Genomic DNA, 20,206 nt, shown 5'->3' with positions numbered 1-20,206 from the left:
TTGTAAAAGTTCAGAAAATAGTTACAGTTACTCAGAGAACATGAAATGTGTAGCATTTTTACAAGAAAAATGACTCAATTGTCAAAATAAATTCTCAGCTAATTTCTTTGAATTAACTAATCATTTCACCTCTACTTGCATGTACTGTCTGGTAGTTTAATTTATAAATAAGCATCAAGTAACTAGTAACTAAAGATGTTAAAGAAATGTAGTGGATGAAAAAATGCAAAAATTTGCTTCTGAAATATAGTGAAGTGGCAGTATAAAAAAGATAACACTCAGATAAAGTACAAGTACTTCAAATGTGTACTTACATATAGTACTTGAGTAAATGTACTTTACATTCCACCACTGCATAGAGTGATTGTACCCTTATCTAAGTAACGTTTTGAAAGCATGACATTTACTTCTAATGGAGTATTACCAAACTGTGGTATTCCTACTTTTACTTGAGTATAGTGTCTGAGCCCCAACACCGATAGGAATGGAAATAGACAGGTAGAAAATACGATTTGCGCTACTTCTGTCCGGCTTTAAGTCCTGCTGCGCCTCTACGCCGCACATTACGGTTAGCCGGTAGGACAAACAAAGCCCCAGCCCAGTCCTAGCTCGCAACAGTGACGTCAGCGCGCAGCGGCGGTGCAGTGACGCGCGGCGATTGGGTGAGCGCGGAGCTAAAGTGTAATGTACAGTAAATAGACGAGACACCGATAACAACAACAACAGCTGCGGCCGCATGAGGCTAACTAAAAACACACTCGCACTTTTCGGGCTCGCACTATAAAGACTTCGGGTAAGGAAACATATTCATAGTCGTTTTTTCAACTACGAGCGGAGCCAAGACAGCCCCGCAGCAGCTGCCGCCCTGTAGGAAGTTTCTTTTGTCCTCTTCAGTCAACAACAACACAACAAGCGACTGTGTTGACCGGAGAAGGAGGTGTGCTGGCTGGTTTTCAGAGCGGTGTAAAAACAAATCGTTAGTCATTTTAAATTCGGGTCTGTGTTGTCGAAACAAGTTGGTTATCTGGCGGGTTGTTCCACCGTGAATACCTTTGGACTGGCTAATATCAGGGGCAGCGTAGTGTAGGAGATAGCCTGCTGGGTGTGTTCCATAGGGGCAGCATCGGCGATACAATGGATGATGCCATTTTATCATTCGCGAATAATTAGCTTGTAGTTTATTAGGTGGTGTTGATGATGTGAAGAGGATGAAGGAGACTCCGCTGACACCGTCTTGCTTGCACATAAAGGTTTATTACAGAGAAGTACAGCGTCAAGTCAAGCATCTGCAGATCTGCTTGTGAGAGGGTGTGAAGCCGATGAACCACTCTGAAAATCAGCCTTGACCACCGACTCTTAAATAAGGCAGTTGTCTATGTCGTCCAAAGCATTTCCTATTCAAACTGCAAGGCACCCTCTGAGGACCTTTGACCTAGGCCTCTATTTAAACATAAATACAGTTCTACATATGTGACCATACACCTCAAGCTCGTGTGCTGTTTGACAGTAAATCGGTAACTGTCATGTAGCCACTTTTTTGTACCTTACTTTCCGTGGTAGCTCCTTATAATTGAGATGCATAAGAGCAAATGTTATTTGGTCATCATTTGTATGAACAACATGCTTTATGTCTGTTTTCTAGTTCTCCCAGATAGGTCTAGACTACTGTTAACCAACTGTGGTTTTTATAACATCGAAAGTTAGTAACATTGACTTGTGTACAGTATGTGCATCTACGTCTTGGCATGTCCTTGTCGGCAATACGCAGTCCTTTGGGGTTTTTAGTGAATCCCTGTTTCTAAATTTCCTCGCATCTTCTCTCTCCAGATGTCACAATGGCTGCAAACTTCACTATTTCAGACAGCGAGTCAGAGACGTCGGAGGAGGTAGAGGAAGTAGAGAAGAACCAATCATCAACAGGAGAAGAGCAGCAGGCTCCTGAACGCCACACCCTCACCCTTCCTAAGCTCAGAACGCCAGGTAGGGAAACCTCAAAGGATTATGAGTTGAGTGGGACTCCAAGTACATACTGCTTTATCACTACATGGACTTTTCTGCCTGTTAATGGGAGCATTCAGGGTAATCTAAACTGCCCCATCTTTCATTCCAATGACGAGTGGTGATAAGTGATTACAAGGAATTCCTCTATTCCTAGTTTATTTCATTATTGACCCCTTTCCAGGTGCTTTATGTTCTAATCCTAACCCCTGTTACCTTTCTCTCTCCTGACGTAGCAACCGGTCGAATCAGGCTGAACTCAGAGTCCCACGCTTCCACTGTGTACAGAGACGATGAGATCCAGGCCAGGGGGGAAGAGGAAGCTGGCACGCCCACTGATGGAGCTCCATTCCGTGGACGATCTAAGTCAGCTCCCCCTGCCCTGTGGGCGGCCAAGAAATACGGCCAGCAGCTCCGAAGGATGAGTGACGAGTTTGACAGCCTGCTCGACAAAGGGGTGAGAAAGAGGGGTCAGAGGATGGATGACGGGTTTAAAAGGGTTTTAAAAAAGAGAGATCATAGACCGTCTAGTTATATTTAGTATAGTTGGCAAAAGAGGCAAGAATGGTAGCATTAAAATTATATAAAGGTGGTGATAATAAGATGCTGGTGGCAAAGGAAAAGGAACGGGTTATGCCAGGATGTTCTATGTGCTAGAATGACTTAATCCAATAGGGGAAACCGGAATTGAAACTATATTATCTATATTTTGTGCAGGAGATGAGGAGGGTGAAGAGCGCTGGGACGGCCAGACAGATGCACCACTCTAAAAGCTGGTGGAGCTACCTCTTTAGTCACCAGGAGACCGAAGGAGAAAACAACCACCATGAAAACCACTCTCAACGCACTGAGTAGGCACTGAGAGTGGAAAGAGGGATCGAGGGTAATGAGAGGAAGGCAACGGGTAGGCCAAGACAACAATGGTGATGAGAACAATGAGATCTGCACTGACTAGGAACAGAAGAAAGGTTGGTTTGATCAAAAAGAGAAAGCTCAAAAACACAAAGGCATGGCTAAATGGGACAAGCAGTAATAGCACTGAGGTCCAAGCTTCTAGTCATGTCATTTTTTCACATCATTGGTACATTTATATACATTTTTTGTATTTTTGGTCATTGTGATGTAAACAACACTGTTGGGCAGTCACTGTGAAATGGTAAAAATGTGAAATGGTAAAAAGTGAGACAAGTGTGAGGACAGACGTTGGCCGAATCTGAAACCCATACAATGGATAAAAGGATGGGCCAAGAGAGGAGAGAAGGTCTCTTTAAAACACAATGACAGACTATAATAAAAAGGGGATTTGAAAGGTGATCACCTAGTTAACAGATGCTTACCATTTCAGTTGTCTCTCACATCAACACAATGCAATATAATGTAGATGGAGAGATACTGCAAATGAACTAAAAAAAAACACCTGACTATTTGAGGCCACCTTGAATGCTGTTAGAACTTCTTTCCTTCCTTCATCATTTTCTTGAGAAAAACACAGATGTCAGTGTGTTACTAATGCTTGTTTTGCTCCAAATGTTTGTGCCTGAGTCGCATAAGCTCATGGAGATCACTGTACTGTGTGCCAAAATAATCTTCAGGCAAAAGAGGAGAGAGTATTAAAAAGGAAGGATTTTTTTTGAAGTGTTCAACTTGGGGCCTTTATCCAGCTTCCTGTTCTGCTACCTATAAGCCAGTACCATTTAAACCACTGTACTCAACTATCACAAACTGCTTTATATCTCCAATTTATCAAAAGAACAATCTTGTACAAGGACAATCTCCGACGATGCAGAAATAATATCTTTTGTACAACATCAGGGTTAGATTATATCTGAAGAAAATGACATTAAACATACATATAAAAAAAGCACAAACCAATATGAATCTATCTTTTTAAAGCTTTGGATGAGCAAAAAATAAAACAGACTTTGTAATTTTTATGTGTAAATATGTCATTAATATTTTATCAAATGGCATTGGAGGGGGGTTATAAGCAACATGGTTTAGCCAGAATTTAATTTTACGAGTTCCTATTTTACAAGGTTACCATGCTATTTAACAAGTGGCCAATCTAGCAATAGGCACTGTACAATCCATGGCTGTTCTGATATATGTTATGTGCATATTTAAAGATATGGGCGGGGATGGACCAAATGCTGTACAAGGAGCCTAACAAACTAGCCTTTGGCCCCATTTACTCAGCACCCAGTGCATACAGACGATGGAATTAGGATCTAGTCCCATTTAAACACAGGTGTAAACTACTAAAAGGGATTAAGCTTGATTTTTCCAGACAACTTGCAGAGATTGTTTGGGGAAATCAGTTTCCAGTCCTGTCAAGTTTATATATGCATTTGTTTAAATGTGTTTTTCACTTTGATCTGCATTGAGGTGTGAATAAAATGGGATCTTAATCTATCAAGTAGGTCTAGGAGTGCTGATCTAACGCTAGATTTGCTATTTGTGTTATATTCAACCTTTTGAAGATTGCTTGGCACATACTACGCACAATGTGACCTTTATGGAAGTTATTATTATTCATATTCATCATTATAAACTAAGATCAGCACTTCTACACAGTTTGGTAAATATGATTGGGCTATTTGTGATATGTTTATCAATATGTGATTATTGAAAATGCTAATAGGTTTGTTCTACTTGTGTCTTATTCTCTTCCTCTTGACTTGGAGGGATGAGTTGTGAAGTGCCCGGGTGTGCAGGTCGAGGGCTGCATTTGTATTGTCATCAAACTAAACTTTATTCCATCTTTTTTATAGCTTTTGCTAAACTTGGTGAAGGACAATTTTTAATCAGAGAATTCCAGACAATCTTAATGAAACCACTCTTTTCTAAGATTCCTCCAAGTCTACCATGTGTTTCGTAACATATGATGAATTGACCGCAATATTTTGGCAATGAATTAGAATCTGGTATAAAGCTCCCAACATGATTAATAAAGTTAGACTATGTTGATAAATGTTAACTACATAATGCTCAAGAGAGACTCCACTGCTTTATATCAGATAAACAGGGAAATCAGGAATGAGTTTTTAAGTAATTGTGCTGTCATAACAAATAATATTGCTTTACATTTTAACATGTCACTCCTACTAGATCCACCCATACTTTGACACAAGTACAGTAGAGTCAGCTGGCAGAGAATATGTGCATGGTGTTGTGAGCTTGGGATCAGACATGAATGCTTTACTCTCTCTTGAAACAAAGTTCAGCAGGAATTTAAAAGAGTGTAATACTGTTATGACCTGCCTTGAACATGCTGTAACCCGTGATGTGACACCGCATAGTCAGCCCTGTCTGTTTACCCTGTTACCGCCTTAAACTGTACAGCTTGCTGTCGCAGATTACGCTCAAGAAAAAGCACAACAATGTGGAGGTGTGTTTACTGTCACAACTGCAACTCCAGAAAAACGTTAAAACAGCTAAAACCGATTTCTGCTTGCTTTCTGCTTGCTTTTCAGCAGAAGTCATGTGACCAGTAATGATTTTGACTTTAAACTTTTGTGACCGTGAACACACCCCAAAGGAAAACCTGCCTGGGCACCTGGAGTTTTTCAACCATCCTTAGTATTACTTGAATCTGGAGATGTGTGTGGAGAAAATTGAATTTTAATATTTTCTTTTTTGTTGGATTCTTTTTCATTTTTTTTAATGACTTTTGTAAATGTATTTTCTCTACAGCTGTCAAACTTCTGGTATATGCTGTCCCGAATAAATCATTTTAAGAGTGGTTTTAAAGGAAATCTCCTGTGTAGTTCTTTTAAATTCTCCAGTGCAGAGGAAGCATTTTTCAAATGGAAAAGCCAGGATAAAAAAAGCCATAAAAACATATTGTGCATAATAATAGCCTGAAGCAACACACTATGAAGAATATGAAACTAGTCTTAACATGATGGGGCACTGACAGATTTTTAAACAGAAAAATATTATTTGGTTATTAAGCAACAAACCTATAGGTACTGCCTGGAAAGGTTCTCAGTGTTTCATGCCATATGGGCCACAGTAAACAAGGCAATTTATTGGCCAATGTTCAAAATGTTAGTTGAACTTTCAGATATCTCAGTACATACACCTGCCTCAATCCTCAATACATTAACCAAGTGTATTTGGTATGTGAGATCTGCTGGAAACCCAGAAAAACTGAGTTAACTGATCTCCATGTATCAAAACTCCCATTTCCCACTTTGTCTGCAGTGGTTTTCCACCACTGCATGACTGCCAGTCAGAACTGAAGTACAGCAGCAGTAAAAAGTCACCATGGAAGGGAACTAGTGGTCTATCAAGCCACTTCTGAAGGATCCCAGCAGTACTTATGCTCACAGTCTAAAGCTGACAATCTGGCCATGTCTGTGTCACTCAGTGTGAAGTCAAAAAGCCTGGCGTTCTCCTTTATTCTGTCCGGATTCGAGGACTTGGGGAGCACTGGGACACCCTGCTGCATCGCCCAGCACAACAGGACCTGGAGGTGAGCAAAACATTTAAATGTTTTCCAAGTGCCTGTGCAAAAATGTGTATTTATTGAACAATGAGTTAGTGAGGTTGGCCCAAAAAGGGGTGTAGTAGGTGTTTACCTGTGCAGGTGTGCGTCCACAGTTCTTTGCCACTTCTGTAACCGTGGTATCAGTGAGCAGCTCTCCTTTCCCTAAAGAGGAGTAGGCTTGGAAACACACTCCATACTCCTCACACACCTTCCTCAGCTCAGTCTGGCACAGCCGTGGATGAAACTCTACCTGAAGAATAAAAACATACACACCCTCTGCATTGGCTTTATTATTTAGAACTGAGTGCACAAAACTATTTATTTTTTTTGCATTTGTTTACAATTTTATAAATCATATATTATCTAAGCCTCTTTCACTCTCCTGCATTATACCTGTAGCACTGCAGGAGGGATTTTGCAGCTCTGTATCAGTTCTCTCATGTGTGCTGGTGTGTAGTTTGACACTCCTATGGCCTTCAGCTTCCCCTGGGCATGCAGTTCCTCCAGGGTGGCCCAACTCTGAGCTCGGTTGCCTGGAATCAAATATTAATTACAGCTTCATCATCGCGGCTACTCAAATACAACTACATTGTAGAGGAGGAATGTGAGAAGGCAGCATGAATCTTACCTCTTAATTAGTGGAGCATTTATTTATAAAACACCTGGCCAAAAGATTTACTTCAAATGCTATACTTTTCTTTTTAAAATAAATGTACATACAGTCCATGCATGCACAGTTACATTTCCGATGATATTTTTGGTACACAAAGGAAAACTTGACTTCATCTGAACTCTTTACCCGAGTTGCGTTGATCAGTCACTACCAGACCCTGTGTGCCAGGCCAGTGGATCAGGTAGAGGTCAATGTAATCCAAGTCCAGCTGCGACAGGCTGCGGAGGGCTCCTTCCATGGCTTTCTCACCCTGATCCTTCGGGCCCAGCTTACTGCATTGAGAAAGAAAGAAAACAAAGTAAGACTGTCGTGGGGAAGAATTTGCATGTGCACTGTGCGTGTGAAACATGAGCTTCAGCGCCTCCATCTGATCTCTAGGGGGGGGGGTCATGTGATGTGGGTATGACACCCAAGCCCTTGGAGGTATACATTGTTCATTTTACTCAGCTAGAACAGTCAGATTAAGAAAACATTTTAAGTACATTACAATATTGCGAAAGGGGATATTTAGTGTCACATCGAAAAATAATTATTCCATCGATATGTTTATCTTCCAGCTTTATTCAAGATGACATGCATATTCATAAAGGTGCCGGAAGAAAAGATTCTGCCTTATGTACTGTAATACCCCAAAGGTCTCTTATTTACTGACATAAGTGTCGGCAGGCATATAAGCCCATATACATAACCTGGTTATGAAAACATCCTCTCTCGTCAATCCATATTTGGGCAGGAGCTCCCTCAGTGCTCGACCCAAGTCAGCTTCATTCTTGTAAACGGCTGCACTGTCAAAGGCACGGTACCCAGCAGCCAAGGCAGCATCCACAGCCCGGTAGACGTCCTCGGGACCCCACAACTTGTATGTCCCCAAACCCAGAAGGGGCATTTGAACCCCCGTATTTAGAGGGACAGAAGAGATGGCGGCGGATGAGGAGGACATCTGGTCTGAAAGGCGCCTATTTTCTTTGTACCCTGTTTGAACTCTTTGGGCTATCCAACCCTGTTAAAGAGGGAGAGAGAGAGAGAGTTGAGTGAAAAACAAATGAGAGGTTTTCTTGTACAGTACCGTGTTACATTGTAGAACGTTGGCCGTCACAATGAAGCACAAAAATTGTTACAACAGTTCAGTTTTAGAACATTACAACCTACAGCGACGCAGTTTTAGAACTTTGGATCGTACTCGATAAATGACTTCAATATGTTGCTGCGTTGAAACGTCCTAACGTCACGATGTCGTATAAACATTGTTACAATGCTGCTGTTTTCGAAAATGTACACGTCGCAATAGATGAGAACCAACAATCATGCAATGAACCTTGGAATGGCACAGCTGTGAGTAGATTAAAATGTGTTCACGAAGACGCACAATTAAATAAGGATGCTATCGTTAAAAATAAAGACATTAACCTCACCTGTTGGGTCATTTGAGTTGAATTCTTCTCAAGGAGAGGTGCATAAAACCGCAACGACCTGTCGCCTATTCACACACATAAAGAAAACAACTGTTAATGAAAGGTAACGTCATGAGTTTAAAACAAAACTAAACGAAACCTGAAGTAACTTTAACTGTTGTGTAAAGATGAATGTATGCAACTACTCGTTCTTGCCACACATGGTCAGCTGACAGTCATGTGACAGTTTGGGCGGTTTTCGCCGTCACCATAGTGACACTTGCTCTGACGCCGCTGATTGGAAGAAGACCTGGCTAATCAAAGAAGCCCAAGCGGCCGGAAGGCGGGAATTGGCCTTGTCCAGCGAATCGCGAGGCGAGTCAAGATTTTGATTGACATGGTTTTAACTGTTGACGTCCTGTTGGTGGGTGAAGTTACCCTGCTGGACAGCACAGCAAATTCACGCGCGCCATTCTCTATAGACATTACGGTAATTTTGATAGCGAGCGAGAGAGATACAGAGAGAAAGAGAGAGAGAGAGAGCTTCACAAACTCTGACAGGTGATATTACAGCAGTACAGGTTCAGGATAAACTGTGTCTGAATTGTCTTGATTGCCAGCTAGCTAAACTAATTCAACATTTTACTTAGTAAAGTCGACATGTATGCTAACATGTTGTATTCTTACCTTCAAAACCAACCAATCCACCACCACATCAAGTGATCAATTTGTTTATTTTCTGATTTTCTTGGCCAAACCTTTAGGTCAGCTATGACACTGCAGAGCTTCTCCTTCCCTTTCCCTGAAACTCGATTCTTCAGAGCTGGTCGTTTCATCTACAAGTTCAAGATCAGAGGAGGCAGCAGCTACAGGCAAGACAGAAATAGTTAATTACATCTCACTTCACAACTCCCTATTTGTACTTAAAATCAACTCTTCCTTTGTTCTCATTCTCTCGTTGTATGATATGAAAGCAAGACATGACCGCTGACAAATTAAACTAACCAAACTAGGATTTAGTGTAAGTAGCCCACTACTTCCACTAAAGTAGTGGGCTACTTACACTAAATCCTAGAAATTAAATTTTGTATGTGTAGTTGCATAGTTAATAACCAGAAATTAAATAATTTGACTGCTGGTGCTCTTCACCTGTCTCCAAGCCCGACATAATACCAAGTGAAAAACCTACAAGACCAAAAATACCTTGAGGGAAAAGGGAAACTATTTTGAGATGGATTAGAGCAACTAAAGACGTTCTTTTTCTGGCATTCTTGATTTCCTGGAGTTCCTCTCCTTTTTCCCATTTTATTCTATTTTTTTGTCTTTTCTTGAAAGCAGACTGAAACAGCAAAAGCTCAAAATCCAAAAGCCAAATATATACCAGCAAGAGAAAGACTATTGATCAGTGTTGCATCCACTCACTGGTTCCTTCAATTCTGCCCTTCATGTTTCTCTTCAAGATCCATTGCTAAAGCAGTGCAAAACGTTCTTCAGTCTCAACAGCAGCTGGGGTTTTAGTTGGAGCATTGATCTTTTGTCACCTTTTTAACTCCACTCTTTTAATGCTACTGCCTACGACGGCTACATGATCTGATGTGTTACCTAACTTCGTCTTGATAGTTTGTTTCATCTGCAAAAAGGAGGATCCAAGGCCCCACAGGATCTGTCTGCCTTTATTCAGGGATAAGGCTGAGTCCTGACTGATCCGTGAATGCCTTCAAGCCGTTTTTTCCTTGTGACTGAAGAAGACTCTTTTTATCTAACTATATCTAATGTTTTTGACACTCGAGGCTCAGCAGCATTCCAGCGTTATCTACTTCTTGATATTTGTGCTCAACAGTAAGGGCCTTTCAGTGCATGCAGCGCAGCAGCAAAAGGCGTTCACTGAGGGATACGGTCGCTTATTCTATAATCAGCTTTAAAGCATTTGAGATAAGGTACAAAAGATTTAACTGCGACCACAATATAATGTGTTTCCTATTTTTCATCAGTGGAGAGGAGGTGATGGGAGGAAACTACTTCAATCAGGAACTGGAGGTAATTATGAATACTGCTCACTTACTTAATCACTCTGTCAGCATTCACATTTGTTGTGTTGACTCATTGTCATTCACACTGTTCTTTGTCAGAATGATTGTCTATTTTCACAGGAAATTGATTCATTCTAACCTCTCATTATTCATATTGCTCGTTCCTCTGTTTCCCTCTCTTTAACGCTCTGTTTCTTTTTCTTCTTCTCTGTTTTCAGGATATCGTCAGAGCTGTTCTTGGCAACCTGGACAGTCTCCAGCCCTTCTCTAGTACCCACTTCAATATCTTCCCTTGTATCCCTCACTGTAACTTCACCAGTTTTTTCATCCGTCAGTGTATTAATTCGTCTGTCAGCTTTCTACATATTCCACTGTTCACTCCCATATCCATACTGTATGTCTCTCCACCACACTCTGAGCCCGCATTACTGTGATACATGGGAATGAGGTGATTAGCAGGTTTGTCACCAGTTTTCACCCACAGTACACCATACATCATATGTGAAGTTTCGGTTGCGTGTGTGTGTTTTATGTAGCAAACTGTGAAAAGTAACAGAATAAGATGAAATGGAGACCCAGTGGAATGAAGGTAACGACCAATATTCAGTGTTGAGACCACTATTGTAGATGAAGCTACTTGTATTACCATATCTTCAAAATCCCTATACTGCAAAATAATGATAAAAGAATACTGCTTCATGTAGTGATCAATTAATTGTACAATGCTATGTTAAAAATGTTTTTTTAAGGTCGATTTTGTTGACTGTAGCTATCAGATAAGAAGCGCTGGGAGGGATTGTCTAAGGTGATGTGCAAACACGGCGAGAAGAAGCTGAGAGCCTACCCTTTTATTCTTATCCTCTACCTGGAGAAAAACACACAGAATGGTGAGGAAAAACACACATCTTAAGCCGGTGACGTGATGACACACAGTACTCACCAAAATACGTCCTGTACTTGCAAAGCGTTACATTTTATCAGCACAAAGACACACATAACTTAGTCATTATTGCACTCCTCGTCCTTGTCAACACACAGAAAAAGATGTGGTTGTGGACACAGGCATGCGTGATAACTGAAACATACTGTAATGTTGAAGGTTACAGATTGAAACTTTAAATCTATGAACAGTGACAAAGCCATACAGTGTATCAGAGCTCTGTAAGTGCTTTACAATAGGCCTAACCACTGTCCTACAACGAGCAGAGCAGGAGTACTATGCATGTATGTGTGGTTCACTTTGCTTAATAAACCGCTGCAAGAAAAAATCTGAGAGGGGAACTCAAAAGTTCATCCTTGACCCCTATCCCTCATCTCTTGGTCTTCTATTGCATAGGCAGAGTGGATGTAGGTTGGAGAAGTGGTGGCTTTATACAGGTCCAGTGGTCATACGCATAAGCTCATCCTAGTTAGCTGAGCATGTACATGCAGAGGTTCAGTGTGTTGCTCCATGTAAAAAAGAATGGTCAAGCATAAATAGCCCCGGCAGAAGGTGTAGCCCGTGTGATACAGAACAGATAGTTTGAGCTTTGGTAGACGACTCAAACAGGCACACAAGATGCTCCTCAGACATAATGATGTCTCACATGTGCTATAATTTACATTTTGTTTCAGGAAAACAAGCAGAGGAGAAGCTGAGTCCAGTGAGTTTTTTGTTCTGTTTCTCGTAAAAAAAAAAAAAAAAAAAAAGTGAGAATACAGATTGTACAGATTGTGAGATTTAACTTCTACTAAAAAACTGTCTTGTCTGATATAGTTCTGTATGTCCCCGGTGTTATTGAAGGGACAACGTGCCAGCTTTTTTGGCATTTAAGTCGGTACATAAATTAAGTCTTTGCTAAGCTAAAAAAGTCCAGTTGTGTCTTGATATGTTGTCAGAGAGGCTGTAGTGTATCGCATCATATCGTATGGTGTACTCAATATGACAGCTGTATATCCTTCAAGTTCAAGAGAAGACAGCTAGTACAGCTGTTATCTCCCCTTTTGTATGTATATTGAGGCACAAAATACTATGTATACCTTACAGTATAATACAGTGTAATATAATACCACCGCATGCTAGGAGTCAAGAAATGACCATAGTGTGTGTTTTCTAGGAGAAAGAAATAGTGCAGCACTTCCCCTCTGTTTCTGAGCCCCAGTCCAAGCGCTGTAAGAGAGATTCACCACTAGAGGAGGCCATACTAAAGGACTTAATCAAGGACTTGGAGGCTGAAAGCAAGGTTTCTATGGTGGGGTGAGTGCTGTCTCTACCACTGTAGATCTAATATGTATCATTCAGCTGGAAATGAATATATTGAATAACCTTAAAGCCATCTCAGTCCTCCTGTGACAGGTTTTATATTTCACCAAAAGCCTTATTGCAGTGTCAGGGCTTTATAGTGTGGCAATGCTCTCACATTTGCTCAGAAAAATCCACCTTGAATTGACTTTGGGATTGTGTTCGCAAGTGGGCATTTTCTTAAAATGCCTGTGATAATTAACCGGTTAATAAACCCATCTCTCTACTAGGGTTGAGTATATGATACAAATTTGTCACCCTTTGGAGATTTTGCCATACTATAAATTGTGTTAGCTGTCCGTTTTATGTCTCTGGGTGTGGTAGGCCATCGTGGGCACCGTTGCGAATCGCAGAGCAGGACTGCTTTATGACGATTTTGGATTTCTTTGTCATTTTTAAATCAAAAACTTCAAAAACTGATGTTCCCATCTGACTATTTTGTCAATTACTGTATTAATTTTCCTGAAAATTTGTAATAGCATTATACATGTTGATGTATTACATGTACCAAGATAGAATTTAGCCATAATGATAAGACTGTGACAGGTCAGTTTTTGTTACAGCAGAACTATAGCAGGCATTATTGGCTTCGCCATGGATGATACAGTGTGTAATGTATATTGACAAAAGTAGGCAGCTGTCATTGCTTTTTATTTTTTTCTATTCTTCTTCAGTGTGAACAACGTGTATTGTTGTAAGGGCGTTGATGTGCCACTTAAGGTGATGAGAGCACGTAGAAGAAGCTTGTTCACACTAGCATCATACACGTTCACACACACACACACACACACACACACACGCACACACATAAACATTGTGTAGAGATGAAAATACGTGTTCTTGTCCATAAAATCACTAAGACATCCGTTGTGACAACCAACCTGATTCACACACACACACACGCTCCAGTGATTCTTGCAGTTATGAAACAGATAAGAGGCAAACGGGCGCCACCTCAATCACTCTGACAGTCAGATCAGTAGGGCGAAAATTATTATTTAAAATGCACACACACACTCTCAGGCCTACACGCACTCACAAATGAGGTTTTGTCCTCCCCTTAGTCTGTATTTAACTTATGTAAACACAATTGTCTCCTTTTTTTAAAAGTTGAGGTACACGTACTCAAATGCACAAACTGTGTAAACATCCTAAAAAAAGCAGGGCCTCAAGCACCATTACCATTTCACAGGAAATCAGGTTTCATTGAACAATTCTCATTGAATTACATTCACCACATTGACCATTACATTTACATGTCCTTACAAAGGTGCTACACATTAACAGGCAGAGGTACGTGTTCAAAAACCAAGCACAGCGCACACACCGTCCAAACACAATTACTGTTCATGTTCATAGAATAAACTCATACACACACACTCTCAGCATTATGTGTTTTCCTTCTACTCAGAGGCTTCCCACATACTGCTGTATCACTGATGGCGTTTGTCTGTCTGTCTGTGTGTGTGTGTGTGTGTGTGTGTTTGTCTACGTGATGCCCTGGAGAGACAGATGGTTTGTTTTTGTGTTAAACGTGCTAGAAAAATGGGAACAGAAAAGAACAAGTTACAAAGAGCAAGTGTGCACGTAGAATGGACAAAAGAGACAGCGTTTTGTTCTTTAAAACTTTCACTGTTCTGCTGTCTTTTCTATGTCACTGACTGTGCAGTAAATAATAAAATGTACAGGTCATACATTATTTTAAATATATTTCATATATTTTTTATTGATAGAAATTTCAAGTGAAAGGGATTTTGCAAAGTCGTTGACTGGTGGGGCTCGAGATGGAGGTCAGCGGAAAATTATTATATGCTCAGTTCCTTTGCTTGATAATGTGGAAGTGGAGACTTTTTTTTTTTCTGTCCCAGATCAGGACCCGGGCTTTGATTATTCTTCTCAACAAAAGTCAGTCTTTTGGGCTTCTTCTCCAGAAGAGAAATCTTGCCCACAAGTTAGTCCTGCTCTTGGCTCTCATGTAGAGCCCTGAGGAGACGGGTGCTCCTTCGGCCAGCCCCTGTGCTTGTCTGCACTTTTGGCCTCCTGCTAAGCCAAAAACATCCTCACTGACTTCTAGGCTTTTCGTTTCTCCTTTATGAGAGTTTTCTCTAACGTTTCCTACTTTAATGCAGGATTTCTAAGCTGCAGATTCCTGTCTCTTTCATGTCTGCAGCCTTGGCAGGCCCCTTTACTGTGGAGTTTTTAGTTCAGTTGTGTAAAGGGCCTCCTTCTCCATTTCGCAGGCCTTTGGCCTGATGGTCTGCCACTCCATTAATTTTAGATTTATAGGGATGAAGCTCTGAGGGCTGGAGCCTGTAGCTGAATTTTCATGGCTCTCTGCTGCTGTAGCTCAGGCATGGGAGGTGGGGTTTGGTCAGTTTCGACAAAACACTGCAGTTGATCTGTTTAGGCCCTTTAACATTTTGGGCTCTTTGTTGGAAGGATGAATTGTCACCCTGATTTCTTTTTTCCCCAACTCATGTAAACGCTTGTATGTTAAGCAGTCTTGGGTTCTTGAAGGACAGCTGAGTCCTGTAAAAAAAAAAAAAAATTGTGATTGTCTTTTGTCACAAGAAAACTAAGTAGTTTCAACGCCCTTGAAGGCCTTTTCACAATTTATTAACAAGTCAACAGTTCACTTAATCTCAGAAACTGACCTGATGTATATGATTAGATTCAAGTCAGTTGAATGCAATCATATTTGAGCAAATGGCATATAGAAATGTCTTCTATCTGCCAGCACTGTCAGATTGTAAATATTTTTTGACGTAGTCTAGCTCCTGCTGTTGTGAAGGCTGAATGCACGTCTTTTAAGCCGCTTTGGAGAGTGTCTGCTAAATGAATGTAATGTAATATAGTATTCAAATTTGGTAGAGTAGAAATATCAGTAAAAGTAGTATAGTAAAAAGTTTAACTGTTGTATCAATCATGCAGTTACACTTCAGCAATGAGCATTGTGGCTGTTGGCTGCAAAACCAGGCGTTTTAATTTACCAACATCTAACTAAAGGCCTTTGGAGGCCATGCACCATGAGGAAAGACACCCACCAATTTAAATATAAAACAGTGATACTGACCGACAAGCTTTGATTTTCATTGCATGGCATAATTTTCTTCAACAGACCCTATCCTTACATTATCTTTTATATTATAATTCTGATATAGAGAGCGGTGTAAATTCTGTTATATAAATGAAATGCCAGGTAAACTACATTTATACACAAAGTCTAATTGCAGAAACTAAGAATTTCAAGCATCATCCTCTCTTTCTTTCTCACATCCCCCCTTATTTCTAATGAAGCAAACTTGTCTGTAGAATCTGAATAAATAGGACTTTATGTCAGTTATTTTTGTTTACAGTATATTGGTTCTCTGATGACCACTACATAAACATAAAAATGGAAAGAGAACTTTATATTTAAGGAAATATTTAAAATCTTTAGGTAGGGTTTCATGTGGCAATCATAAGTAAACCTCACTTTCAAAAAAGTTTTTCAAAAAAAGTAATTGTTCCTTTAATGCAATGTATTGTAACTTGGTCATGTCCAACTTTCAGCAGGCTGCACATGGACAATCCACATGCAGAGGAGGCAGTCAAAGAAGATCCAGGACATGGTGACAAGGTGATGCTTTTCATGTATTCATTCAATTCAATCTTTTACTCTAAACCTTTAACTGGTTAACTCATTTGTCACTCTCTTAAATGTCAAATGAAGAAGTCAATCATTTCAGCTCACAGTTGTTTCAAATTAATTGAATCCAACAATTCATCTTCTAGTTTCAATCTCATAAAACCCTTTTGTTTCCTCTCTATCACATATACTAGCACACACACACACACACTTGTAGCATCTCTGTCTTTATTGCAGCCCCAGGCTAACATTAGCGCAGACAGGTAGGATAACAAGTGTGATTAAGGTTAATAATAGCATTACATCAGACAAAGAGTCAGACAGAGAGTGTACATGTTTCTGTGTAATTGTGTGTATGTGAGAGGGTGTGTGTTTTTCTGGTGATGTGCTTCAGTAAAGCAACAGAGTCTCAAAACTACCCTCCGCCCTGCTCTCTCCTTGTCAAGGACCCTTCATCCCATCTGATTCTTTTTTTTTTTCACTCGTCCACTCTGACATTTCCCCCCCACACACACATTTGTTTCAAGTGGAAAAAATGATTTAAACTAATTATGTCAGCCCATTGAGTTATTTATTTTTCTTAACACTGAGAAGGAAGTGCCAATACATGTCTACTGCTTTAGTAGCTTTAATAAGGATTAAGTTTGAATATTGTGTGGATCTCAAGGTGATTTTTAAGAGTACGTCATTTTCGCGCAAACAAGTTCAAGAGAAGAATAGTAAAAATGCAGATTTGCTTCATTTACTATTTGCTCTAATGTCTTTTTTTTTACATGGGAGCTTGACCTCAGGCAGAGATAAACAGCCTTTTTCATTTTTAATCAGTGTCCACTGATCTTAGCAGCTGAAACGACTACTTTCATTAGCAGATTTTATTGGCTATAGCTGGCTGACTAGCTAGATTGCTAACTCCGTGAATTGGATGAAAACTCTTTCTCCAGCTGAGCTTTTCATGTTTTCATCATATGATGATGAAAAACCTACCAAAGAGTCTTAAATATGCATTTGATTTCTGCAACCCTAAAGCTAAATGGTCCTAAGCAAAAGTCAGCATCAAGTTTATGACCCACGATGAACCCGGAAAGGAGCAGCATTGTTCTTGTATTGCACTGTATGGATAGTTAGCCCTGCTATTTTAGGACAGAATAAGAAATATGTATAATCAGATGTTTTTTTTAAACAAAATCTCATTTAGATGTTTATCATTGATTAGAACTCCATAAAAAGTTACTTGTATAAACAAAACAAAGGTTAGATTTATGTTTTATTGTGAGTATTATATTTCAAACAATATGCAAGACTTTGAGGATGAGGACAAATCGATAAGCTTAGTGGTTATTTTGGGTAAACTTAACCCAAATCCAAGACAGTGCAGGACAGAGTTGCTAATTTGAGCCTAAACTGATATAGTAGCATCCAGGACTAGTGCTACACTGGCTTCCATGAAGTGGATTTGTCAAACCCGAACATGGCTTTTTCCAAGGAAACCTTCAGCCCCACATAATAATGTGGTTACCCCATGATGTGCTAACTCTTTGCCTTGAAGGTAAGGCTTGGTTACTACCACAGTTAGTAAGCGAGGTAGCCAGGCATGCTTTGCCATCATTTTCATTTCTTTTTATCCTCTCTAAAAGGAAGGGACCAATGGGTTTGACCAACCCCAGCTGAAATCCGGTGTCAACGACATCAGTGGAAGTGGGAACCCAGGTGAAGTGCAGCCTGGGACAATACAGGACATGGGAGAGGAGGAGGGAGAAAATTCAGACTCTGGGTCACCTGTGAGGTCAGGGATCCTTACTCGATTGGCCAGGTTAGTGTCTGGGCGCAGTGGGCAGTCTTCAGCCTGAGTAACCAGGTTTAGAGGAGCCACATCACCAGCAAATAGTACTTCATTGCATGCTACAGACAAAAGCAGGAAAGTTGACACACACAGCAGAAATCCATGCTTAAGACTCAGACCCGTGGAGGTGATGGTGATGTCATCGTCTTATCTGCAGATTTGATTGACTTTTGCACCAACAGGAGAAACAAGAGCTGATTAGTGCTGCAGATCTGAAAGAAAAAAAGTTGTCAAAGAGTAAAATGGATTGGGGAAATCCAGCTAATATGGATGCAGAAATTACAATATTCGTGTGAAATGTCTCTTCAGACAAGCAGAGACACTAGATGTCCTTAGGCAAAACAAAGACTGACAAAAGAAACTCCACCTTGAAGGAAAATGTCGAACAGTCTTACAAATGTAGTCTTTTTATGGCAATAATGATATACAGTAGCAGCTTTATGGACTGAGACCAAGGAGCATAGAGCTACAGTAATCATGTGTGCAATTTGTTTGACTGGAACAGACTTTTAAAGTCTCTCTGTCTTTCTCTTTGCAGCCGTATCTTCCCTTTCTCCTTGTTCTTCAGAGACCCCTAAGAGCTATGTCAAAGAGACAGGAGGGTCTTACTGGTTCCAGTAGCAGAGCCTCACTCGGGTTTGTTTGGTTAAACTTATGCTCTGAGCACAAAACTGTGTTTTGATTTCTTCAGGAACTAAATTTTATCGATGTGTTAGTGTTCTTCTTTCATCCTCCTCCTTACTTTTTATATTGTTATGTGAAAGTACAGGGTTTTCTCCACTTCCCTGGGATTTCTGCTTTTGTACTCTTATCATACATTTTATAATTTCCATTAAATTGATTTGTTGTAAAATATGAACTATTGCTACAGTGATGGAGAGTCTATTTTACACCATCTTTTTGTTGTAGCTTTTCACTAATATAAGCAAATAAATGTCCTTACTCCTTTGTTTCCTTTTCCCTTCATGGTTGTTTTTTTAATTTAATTTTGATTTATATTGTTCTATGATGGATTGCTGTTGGGTTGCTTCACATTAATATTTGCAAAGCATGCCATAAAATAACTGGATTTTATCCTTTAGATATACATATACCTACAAAAAATGTAAAACAGCAGCAGATCAACCCAAAAATAGAAACACTACTACCTTCCTATGTACTGTATATAAAAAAGAGGAAGGTTAAGACATATGCCAAATATAGAGCCAAAGAAATGCCAATAAAATAAAAGTCAGTGTCGGTGTTCTTCTAAAATCAATGATGATGTCCGTGGTTTTTATATTTTAGTATTACCACAGAATCAGAGATTGGTCTTCCCTCTGCATCTTCTATGACGACGTAAATGTTGGTTTTATTTCCTCAACAGCTGCAACATTTTTCTCACTGTAAAATTTGTTACTTCCATGATCTGTGTGCCCTTCTTCTCTCACTTTTCCTTCACACTTCCTTTCAAAATTCTGTCTTCAGTTCCCTTCTGTATAATTAACTGGGCCTTTATTAAGCAAATCTTTTGTCTAATTTCATGTCAGCCTTTTAAAAAACAGTTTTGAGTGACAGGTAATATGCTGGCATTACAGAAAGTCCCCTAGTTTTATCGGGTGTCCATTATTCTAATGGTTGAATTCATGCAAATGCTCTTCATTGATGGTTCCTTACTCATGTGCATCTCCGACCATATCTACACTAGTCCTATAATCACGCCGCACCAGAATCGGCGCATTAATCATGTTTTTCTGTTTGAACCCAATGAAAATGTGTTTTAATGCAGTTTATGGAATTTTCATGTAAATGTGAATAAGCAAGTACAGTTAAATTGAAATGTCGACATCTTTGCTCAGTGTGCAGACTGTAAGATGAGTTCAAAAGAACACAT

General features: G+C 40.0%; 3 protein-coding genes across 5 annotated transcripts; 2 read left to right on the top strand and 1 right to left on the bottom strand.

Annotated features, from left to right (window-relative positions):
• The first annotated feature begins 635 nt into the window (after positions 1-635).
• Positions 636-2,872, top strand: badb (BCL2 associated agonist of cell death b). The gene is made up of 4 exons (XM_040140970.1): positions 636-793; positions 1,828-1,980; positions 2,235-2,455; positions 2,716-2,872. The coding sequence occupies exons 2-4, from the start codon at positions 1,836-1,838 to the stop codon at positions 2,851-2,853; spliced, it is 504 nt and encodes a 167-aa protein (XP_039996904.1). The 5' UTR covers positions 636-793; positions 1,828-1,835; the 3' UTR covers positions 2,854-2,872.
• A 2,858-nt stretch (positions 2,873-5,730) lies between these two features.
• Positions 5,731-10,264, bottom strand: zgc:101765 (uncharacterized protein LOC450036 homolog). Of its 2 annotated transcripts, XM_040140967.1 has the most exons (8): positions 9,977-10,264; positions 9,242-9,420; positions 8,576-8,640; positions 7,853-8,163; positions 7,290-7,435; positions 6,884-7,023; positions 6,582-6,740; positions 5,731-6,469 (listed from the first exon to the last, which is right to left on the bottom strand). In XM_040140967.1, the coding sequence occupies exons 3-8, from the start codon at positions 8,585-8,587 to the stop codon at positions 6,290-6,292; spliced, it is 948 nt and encodes a 315-aa protein (XP_039996901.1). In that variant the 5' UTR covers positions 8,588-8,640; positions 9,242-9,420; positions 9,977-10,264; the 3' UTR covers positions 5,731-6,289. The 2 variants fall into 2 exon arrangements, with proteins under 2 accessions (XP_039996901.1, XP_039996900.1); XM_040140966.1 differs by lacking the exons at positions 9,242-9,420; positions 9,977-10,264 and having other exon boundaries at positions 8,576-8,820.
• LOC120797371 (membrane-anchored junction protein) lies at positions 9,035-19,532 on the top strand. Of its 2 annotated transcripts, none has more exons than XM_040140969.1 (10): positions 9,035-9,115; positions 9,319-9,426; positions 10,546-10,591; positions 10,803-10,878; positions 11,361-11,471; positions 12,199-12,227; positions 12,681-12,820; positions 16,421-16,484; positions 18,128-18,303; positions 18,872-19,532. In XM_040140969.1, the coding sequence occupies exons 2-10, from the start codon at positions 9,326-9,328 to the stop codon at positions 18,909-18,911; spliced, it is 783 nt and encodes a 260-aa protein (XP_039996903.1). In that variant the 5' UTR covers positions 9,035-9,115; positions 9,319-9,325; the 3' UTR covers positions 18,912-19,532. The 2 variants fall into 2 exon arrangements, with proteins under 2 accessions (XP_039996903.1, XP_039996902.1); XM_040140968.1 differs by having other exon boundaries at positions 16,418-16,484.
• The last annotated feature ends 674 nt before the right edge of the window (positions 19,533-20,206 follow it).

This window comes from Xiphias gladius, chromosome 12 (assembly GCF_016859285.1).
Source record: "Xiphias gladius isolate SHS-SW01 ecotype Sanya breed wild chromosome 12, ASM1685928v1, whole genome shotgun sequence".
NCBI classification, from domain to species: domain Eukaryota; kingdom Metazoa; phylum Chordata; class Actinopteri; order Istiophoriformes; family Xiphiidae; genus Xiphias; species Xiphias gladius.
Note: the sequence above shows the minus strand (reverse complement) of the source record. Positions and strands in the feature narration are given on the sequence as shown.

Excerpts from the sequence above, each read along its gene's own strand:
- badb (XM_040140970.1), top strand. The coding sequence starts at position 1,836 with ATGGCTGCAAACTTCACTATTTCAGACAGCGAGTCAGAGACGTCGGAG. Across the intron at positions 1,981-2,234 it reads TCCTAAGCTCAGAACGCCAG|CAACCGGTCGAATCAGGCTG; the intron begins GTAGGGAAACCT and ends CTCCTGACGTAG. Across the intron at positions 2,456-2,715 it reads ACAGCCTGCTCGACAAAGGG|GAGATGAGGAGGGTGAAGAG; the intron begins GTGAGAAAGAGG and ends TATTTTGTGCAG.
- zgc:101765 (XM_040140967.1), bottom strand. Across the intron at positions 7,436-7,852 it reads GAGGATGTTTTCATAACCAG|TAAGCTGGGCCCGAAGGATC; the intron begins GTTATGTATATG and ends TTCTCAATGCAG. Across the intron at positions 7,024-7,289 it reads GACTGATCAACGCAACTCGG|GCAACCGAGCTCAGAGTTGG; the intron begins GTAAAGAGTTCA and ends ATTTGATTCCAG.
- LOC120797371 (XM_040140968.1), top strand. The coding sequence starts at position 9,326 with ATGACACTGCAGAGCTTCTCCTTCCCTTTCCCTGAAACTCGATTCTTC. Across the intron at positions 9,427-10,545 it reads AGAGGAGGCAGCAGCTACAG|TGGAGAGGAGGTGATGGGAG; the intron begins GCAAGACAGAAA and ends ATTTTTCATCAG. Across the intron at positions 10,592-10,802 it reads ACTTCAATCAGGAACTGGAG|GATATCGTCAGAGCTGTTCT; the intron begins GTAATTATGAAT and ends CTCTGTTTTCAG.